Genomic DNA, 8,275 nt, shown 5'->3' with positions numbered 1-8,275 from the left:
GTCGCACAGCCAAGATTGTTTGGGACTCAATGAAGCTTAAATTTGGTAGAAACCAAAAAGTGAATAAATCGTTTTTAATGCATTAAGGAGAGAATTTGAGATCCTAGAGATGAAGAAGGATGAAAGTATCACAGATTGTTTTGCAAGAGTAATGATAATCTTCAACAATATGAGAAGCAATGGAGAAGATATGCCAGACAAGAAAATTATAGAAAAAATTTTGCTTACACTGATTGAAAAATTATTTTTTAAGAATACTATCAAATAATACTTTAGGCAATTATATCTCATTTTTGTATGAAACATTGTTTAAATATAATATTTCATTCGTTAATAAATTATAAAATATATATTAGAAAAAAAGTCTATTTAACATACGAAAACGTAAAACTAGAACGATTTTTTCTAGAATTATTTATGAGTCCGTATTGTGCATTAATCACATTTATTTATTCATATTGGAAAACTTAATTTTATTTACACTATTGATGGTTTAATGATATCTATTTTTAATAAATTTAGTCTTAAAATTTATAAAAATTGTCTTTTTTTATTTTTTTATAATGTGACGTTTGATACTTTCTAATTTATGAAAGTTAAATAGACAGATCTTATTTAATATAAAGAATAAATTAAATAAACGTCGTGATGATGTGTTGAATGAATATATGGTCTTTATTTGGAAAGATCTCAAAATAATATTTCAATGATATTGGTGAGAATGAACGTTTTATTCGCATAGTATAAGCATTAGGATATGCTCTAATTTTATTTAGAATTAAACTAAACAAAAAGGTTACTTAAACAAATATGGGGAAGTTCCAGCCAATTTTTAATTTACTAGCTTCCATTCCTACGACGATTGAAATAAGTTCTCGAATTTTTTAAATTATTAATTAATATATTAGATATATTAAATATAAAGAATAAAATATATTTAATTTGAATGTTTCTTAATATTTAATATATTAGATATTTCAAATACAAAAAGGAAAAAAAAATATTTAATTTGAATTTTTTATTTAATATTTTAGATATATTAAATATAAAACAAAAAAAATATATTTAATAGATACTTTTTTATATATATATATTTAAAGCTCCAATAATATTTAAATTAATTAAATATGACATAGAAATATAATTTAAATAAATTATTATATCTTAATAAATTAGATATTCAAATATATTATTTGATCAGATTGTTTTAAATAAGATTTTTGGATGAGTCAAACCTTATTTGTATTAATAATTCTCTCTAAATATTTTTTTCTAATTTATTAAAGATACGTAACCTTTTGTTGAAGCTAGTAAATTAAAAATTGGCCAAATTTTTTTCGATATTTATTGTAAGATTACGTAACCTTTTTGTTTAGTTTAATTCAATATAAAATTAAAGTTGATCCTAATACTTTATACTATACGAATAAAGCATTCATCGTCAACAATATCTCTAAAATATTCTTTTGAGATAATTCCAAATAACGATCATACACTCATTCGACACATCATCACATTTATTTAATTTATTCTTTATATTAAATATACTTTGATAAACGAGATCTTTCTATTTAACTTTCATAAAAGTATCAAATATCACATTATCAAAAAAAAAAAACAAAAAAAACAAAAAAAAAAAAAAAAAAAACATTGATGTATACTTAATTTTTATAAATTTAAGACTAAATTTATTAAAAATAGATATCCTTAAAAATCAATAGTCTAAGTTTTATCTTTTTCGTATGTCAAATAGATTTTTTATTTAATATATATTTTATAATTTATTAACGAACAAAATATTATATTTAATTAATGTTTCATACAAAAATGAGATATAATCGCCTAAAGTATTATTTGAAAGTAATCCTAAAAAAATAAAATGGAATAAAGTGTTTTCTTGTATTTATAAATAATTAAAATATTTGTAATTTTTTATTTCAAAACACAAATATAAATGAAAAGTAAAATATATCTTTTAAAAGAATTAAAATGTCTTTTCATTTCTTTTACTTTTCTTTTACTTTTCTTTTACTGCATCATAAACGGAAAATAATATAAACACTCAAACCTTCCTTTTAAGGCATAAATAGTATATATTCTAAATTTAATTTGTGGACATTTTATTTTTTATAATTTATTCTTATATTTATATAAAAATAAATTTCATAGACAAAATGCATCCACCCATACAAAATAATTAAAATAACCGTTTGATTAATTCATTTTCATACAGTAGTAAAATCCTTTGAAACACTTAAAATAGAGTGTTGGTGGTCGAAAAAGCAGGTTGAGCAATTACAAGAACATCCATCTAGTTATAGCACAACCAAAGTAGCAAATACAACGACAACCACGAGAGACTAACAATTTTTTAAAAAAAATTAGATACATTATTTAATATATTTTTAACAATATTAAGAATTAGTTACTTATTGGGAATCAATAACTATTATCATTAAAAAAAAATTATATATATTTTTCTTGATTTTAAAATTTAAATTAAAAAGAATATATCAAAAAGAAGAGATTATTATGGAAGCTAAAAAAATTCCTTGCTTTTGTATAAAATAGTTAAAAAAAATAAAAAATAAAAAAAATAAAAAAGTGAAAATAACAAATGTGCATGACTTGGGTTCAAAATGTTGTAGCAAAGGAGGGGTTATATATATCCGTTCTTCCCTCTCACTTTAACTCATATCTAAGTTCAGTTCATAAAAAATAGAGCGCTATAATGGACAACAAAGAGAAGGAAGCGAGAGAGAAATTAGGAGGAGAAGTGAAGCTTGGTCATTGCTTGGATGTTATTTTGAAGAATGCTGACGTAGCACTGCACTATCCCTCCTTCGTTAAGCTTTATGACCAACTTGTTGCTGGGATCCTCTTGAACAAGGGAGCTATAGTAAGTGCAACTATATATATATATATTAATTTCAACTTCACCTTTGTATATCATAAACATATTAAATCAAAATATTTGCTTTCTTTTCTTTTTACGCAGAAGTACATCTTTGATAAGAAGTTAAACAGCCATTGGTACTTTATATTTGCGAGAGCTCTCTCAATCGCCTGGATTGAAGATAAAAGATACTGGAAATGGGGATCCTGGTATAATTTTTAACTAATTTCTCAACGGAAAAAAATGATAAAAAGTTGATTTCTTGATCACTCACTCGGGCGTCTAAAAACTTGCAGTGGCAATAGCGAAGTTGCAGAACTTATTGAAGTATCTTGGCTGAACATTCGTGGAAAGATCAATGAGTCTATGCTCTCACCAAATATTGTGTATGAAGTAGCACTTCAGGTACAACTAAATGATAGAGCCTCTGGATGGGATGCTCCTCTGAACATTGAATTGAAGAAGCCAGATGGGAGCAAGATAGTGCGCCAGGAATGCCTGTCGGGGAAGCCACGAAACCAGTGGTTTGAGATTGTTGTTGAGTACAAGGTAGGTAACCCTGGCTGTGGAAGTAGTGGTGAGATCGAGTTTTCCTTTTTTGAACATGGAGGGCATTGGAAGAGAGGGCTGCTCGTGAAAGGTGTTCGGATTGGAGCAAAGGGATGTGGTTGCTCATGATCAAAATAGTCTTGGCGTACACAATCTCTCTTTCTCAAACTCAAAGTACACTTATTTTGATGTTGAGGAACGAGAGTTTGTGTTATAATCAAATATGAAAGAATGTACTAGTATGAAACAATAAATAATAGACCTTTTGTTTACGGGCAAGATGGTTAAGTTTTAAACCCTTTTTGTTTCAGATATAATAAAATATAAGTATGAACTAAATATAAAAATAAATAAATAAATATAAAAGTTTGGCTTCCAAATTCTCTTAATCGAAAAAATATCCAAATCTTCACTCATTTTATTAGCTTGATCTAGACCTTCTTTGCCCTCCGCTTCTTCATGAGAATTTCTCTAAATATTGAGGTTAAGCTAAAGGGGTAAAATGACCCTGTTGTAAAGCTCTATATAAGCTCAATTTTGAGGAACAAATTCAGCTTAATAAGTCTGTAAGGACGTGCTTCTTGACACATTTGTTATGTAAATATCGGTACTCGACTCTAAAAAGGACGGGCAAATTTTTTGCGAAATAAAATAAAATAAAATAAAGAGAATTTAAAACATAGTAGACATTATAATTATATTATATCACAATAAAGTTCATACATTATTGGGAGAACTTGACATACAACTTGTTCTCTCCTAGGGTTGTTAGGACTTTTCGGAGGTGTTCTTGGTCCATTTTCAAGTATTCTAGGATGTCATCTATGAACACAATAACAAAGTGTCTAGACAGTCCTTGAACACTCAGTTCATTAATTTCATAAACACAATTGGAGCGTTGGTGAGACCAAACGACATCACCACAAACTCAGAGGTGTTCTTGGTCCATTTTCGAGTATACTAGGATGTCGTCTATGAACACAATAACGAACGTGTCTAGACAGTCCTTGAACACTCCGTTCATTAATTCCACAAACACAGTTGGAGCATTGGTGAGGCCAAACGACATCACCACAAACTCGTAAAGACCGTATCTTGTTCTAAACACCGTTTTTGGTACATCCCCTTCTTTAATCTTGATTTGATGGTACCCTGACCGAAGGTCTATCTTGTAGAATACCGTCGCCTCCCTAAGTTGGTCAAATAGGTCTTCTATGTGAGGGAGGAGGTACTTGTTCTTTATTGTCCTCTTATTTAGTTCTCCGTAATCGATGCACAGGCGCATCGATCCATCCTTCTTTTTGACAAACAACACCGGCGCACCCCAAGGGGATACGCAAGGTCAGATGAAGCCTTTATCCAGTAGGTCTTGTAACTGTGCCTTAAGTTCTTTCAACTCTGTTGCCGCCATGCGATAGAGTGCTTTGGAAATAAGCCCAGTTCCAGGCTCGAGTTCTATGACAAATTCTACCGCTTGGGAAGGGAGTATTCCTGGTAGGTCTTGCGAAAAACTTTTAGAAATTCGTTCACTACTAGTACAGTGTCTAGGTTCTTTTCCTTTTCTCTTACATCTATAACACATGCTAATATCGCCAAACCCCCTGGTTGAACTAGTCAGTTAGCTCATCATTGAGACTACCTTTGGGTAGTCTCAATGCATGTACCCTTAAACTTAAAGTTGGGTCCCGATAGCGGTGAAATTATCACTTCCTTTTTACGAAAGTCTATACCAGCGTGGTTTTCAGCTAACCAATCTATGCCTAGTATTACATAGAAGTCTATCATGCTAACTACTTGTCAGGGCTACGCTTCGAGTTTGATCGGTTATGTATTGAGATATAATATCTAGAGTATATATTATTTATAGAATATATCTTAGATATTATATCATAATATTCTTTATTTATGATTTGATGGACAGTATTTAATTATTTTATATTTTCCTCATTTGTACTTTTTGTATCCTATTTAAAGGATATCAATCTCAATGATAATACATACCTTCCCAATTATATTTTCTATCTCATTCTTAACATGGTATCAGAACACCGATCTTGGTATTCTTAAATATCAAATTTTCTCTATGGCGGAACCAGCCAAATACAGCTTCAAAAATTCGGATGTTGATTCAACACATCCTTATTATATTCACCATTCTGATCAGCCAGGATATTCACTTGTTCCAATCAAATTAAATGGAACAAATTATCAATCGTGGAGTAAATCAGTTATGCATGCTCTCATTGCCAAAAAGAAAATTGGCTTCATTGATGGCACAATTGAAGAACCGTCTCAAGATGCAAATTCAATCGAATTTGAACAATGGAATCAGTGCAACAGTATGATAATATCTTGGTTAACTCATTCAGTTGAAGCAGATATCGCTGAGGGTATTATTTATGCCAAGACAGCTCGTCAAGTGTGGGTTGATCTTCACGATCAATTCTCACAAAAGAATGGTCCAACAATTTTTCAGATACAAAGGTCTATAGGAATGATGTCACAGGGAACCATGACACTGTTAGTATATTTCACAAAGCTCAAAGCACTATGGGATGAATTGGAAGCATACCGCACGCCATTTACCTGTAATCAACGTCAAATACATATTGATCAACGCGAAGAAGACAAGTTGATGCAACTACTCATGGGACTCAATGAATCTTATAAAACGGTGAGATCTAACATATTGACGATGACTCCATTACCTAATGTGAGGCAAGCCTATTCATTACTTGTACAAGAAGAGATGCAGTGTCAGGTGACTTCTGAACCTACTGAGAATTTCTCGATTGCATCAGCAGTGCAGAAGAAAACAACATATTCAAAACTCGCGAAGGATAAATCATGTGAACACTGCAATAAAAGTGGTCATACAATTGATGAGTGTCGATTCCTTAAGTTTCACTGTAAATTTTGTGATAGAATGGGACATACAGAATATCAATGTCAACAGAAAAATAATTCTAGAAGGGCAGTACGATTCAATCAACGCAACAATCGAGGATATCGATCATCTGCAAATATGGCCGATGTTTCTCAGTTGAATACAGAAGAACAGTCACCTAATTCCATCCCAAAATTTTCTTCTAGGCAATTACAACAGATTATACAAGCCTTATCTGCACTCAATCATCGTCCTTTTGGTAATTCTGATAATAACATCAATGTTGCAGGTTTGTTTCCAGTATCTGCATTTTCTATTAACTCTACGAGTTCTAATCCATGGATTCTCGATAGTGGAGCTACAGATCATATAGTATCCAAAGCTTCTGTTATGACTAAACCAAAGGCTACCACCATATCTACAATAAATTGTCCTAATGGGGACAGCACATGTGTCACATACCGGTAATGTTTCTTTTAATCCTGACCTTAAATTAAACAATGTTTTATGTGTGCCTTCATTCAACTTAAACCTAATGTCCATCAGCAAACTTACCAATGACTTGAAATGTTATGTGACCTTTTATCCTGATTCTTGTGTTATGCAGGACTTGGCTACGGAGAAGATGATTGGCTCGGGTAAACAATCCGGAGGTCTCTATCATATTTCTTCATCTCCAATCAAGTCTTCAGCAAATCAAGTATCTCAGTCATCTAATTTGTGGCATTTACGCCTAGGTCATCCTTCTCCTTCTCGTTTGTAGAGTGCTTCAAAGGGTGTCTTGTTAGGTAACAATGGTGATGGTGTTCTGTTTATAAGATAAACAGCCGTTAAAATGCATTCTCCCCAAAAATTGAGTGGAACCTGTGACTGAAAAAGAAGAGACCTAGCTACATTTAGAATATGACGATGCTTACGTTCTACGACTCCATTTTGTTGTGGAGTATAGACACAGGTGCGCTAAAATTCAATGCCACAAGAAGTAAAAAATGGTTCCAAAGATAAGAACTCAGTCCCATTGTCTGATCTAACTATCTTGATAGTAGTATGAAATTGAGTTTGAACGAATTTAACAAAGTTTACTAACAAATGGTGTACTTCTGATTTGTGTTGCATAAAAAAAACCCAAGTACATCGGGTAAAATCATCAACAACAGTGAGAAAAAACGCAAACCAGAATGGGTTGGAATTTTATGTGGTCCCCAAACATCACAATGTAACAGATCAAAGGCAGAATAGGTTGTTATTGAACTTTTTGGGAAAGACAACCTAGTTTGTTTTGCTAATGGGCAAATACTACAATTATGAGAAAGAGTGGCATTATTAAGATGCAATTGATCAGCTAGAAATTTAAAACGAGAAGGAGAAGGATATCCTTGTGGTCACAAAGGTTACAAGTTGTATGACATGCAATCTAAAAACAATTTTATTAGTCGTGATGTTAAATTTGTGAAGATGATTTTCCTTTTTCATCAGCTTCACAGACTTTAACATTAGCTCCTTCAACTCCCATTTTACCATTTCATGATCCACCCTACTCAAACATCCATTATGATCCTTCGCCGTCTCCTCCGCCTCCTATTCCTTCTCCAAATTCACCAGTTCCAGATTCACCAGATTCACCCACTAAATTTGATCTTATCCCACCTGATACATCAGTTCCACTCTGACGTTCTACTCGTACCAAACAACCTCCAGCTTATTATAATGATTACGAGATGTCTTCGGGAGCCAATCATTTAACCTCTAGCTCAAGTCCCAACACTGGCACCAGGTATCCCCTTCATCATTACCTTTCATTCTCTCGTTTTTCTCCTACTCAACGTGCCTTTCTAGCTTTTATTACAGCCCAGACAGAACCTAAAACCTATGATGAGGCAATTGGCAATCCACTATGGCAACAAGCTATGAATGATGAAATTGCAGCTTTGGAACATAATCAT

The 8,275-nt window shown here is 31.8% G+C and overlaps 2 protein-coding genes across 2 annotated transcripts; both read left to right on the top strand.

Annotated features, from left to right (window-relative positions):
• The first annotated feature begins 2,689 nt into the window (after positions 1 to 2,689).
• On the top strand, positions 2,690 to 3,741 carry LOC111783535 (lectin). Its single transcript, XM_023664462.2, has 3 exons — positions 2,690 to 2,899; positions 2,999 to 3,105; positions 3,193 to 3,741. The coding sequence occupies exons 1-3, from the start codon at positions 2,732 to 2,734 to the stop codon at positions 3,572 to 3,574; spliced, it is 657 nt and encodes a 218-aa protein (XP_023520230.2). The 5' UTR covers positions 2,690 to 2,731; the 3' UTR covers positions 3,575 to 3,741.
• A 1,787-nt stretch (positions 3,742 to 5,528) lies between these two features.
• On the top strand, positions 5,529 to 8,002 carry LOC147786394 (uncharacterized). Its single transcript, XM_087120742.1, has 4 exons — positions 5,529 to 5,664; positions 5,815 to 6,704; positions 6,940 to 6,985; positions 7,809 to 8,002. Exons 1-4 carry the CDS (start codon positions 5,529 to 5,531, stop codon positions 8,000 to 8,002), a joined length of 1,266 nt encoding a protein of 421 aa, XP_086976868.1.
• The last annotated feature ends 273 nt before the right edge of the window (positions 8,003 to 8,275 follow it).

Source organism: Cucurbita pepo, chromosome 20 (assembly GCF_057944985.1).
Source record: "Cucurbita pepo subsp. pepo isolate OVF chromosome 20, ASM5794498v1, whole genome shotgun sequence".
NCBI lineage: Eukaryota > Viridiplantae > Streptophyta > Magnoliopsida > Cucurbitales > Cucurbitaceae > Cucurbita > Cucurbita pepo.
The sequence above is the reverse complement of the archived record's forward strand: the minus strand, read 5'-3'. Positions and strand labels throughout refer to the sequence as shown.

Coding starts and splice junctions, on each gene's coding strand:
- LOC147786394 (XM_087120742.1), top strand. CDS start 5,529: ATGGCGGAACCAGCCAAATACAGCTTCAAAAATTCGGATGTTGATTCA. Junction 5,665..5,814: donor AACAAATTATCAATCGTGGA/GTAAATCAGTTA, acceptor TAACTCATTCAG/TTGAAGCAGATATCGCTGAG. Junction 6,705..6,939: donor GTGGAGCTACAGATCATATA/GTATCCAAAGCT, acceptor TGTGTTATGCAG/GACTTGGCTACGGAGAAGAT.
- LOC111783535 (XM_023664462.2), top strand. CDS start 2,732: ATGGACAACAAAGAGAAGGAAGCGAGAGAGAAATTAGGAGGAGAAGTG. Junction 2,900..2,998: donor TCTTGAACAAGGGAGCTATA/GTAAGTGCAACT, acceptor CTTTTTACGCAG/AAGTACATCTTTGATAAGAA. Junction 3,106..3,192: donor TACTGGAAATGGGGATCCTG/GTATAATTTTTA, acceptor AAAAACTTGCAG/TGGCAATAGCGAAGTTGCAG.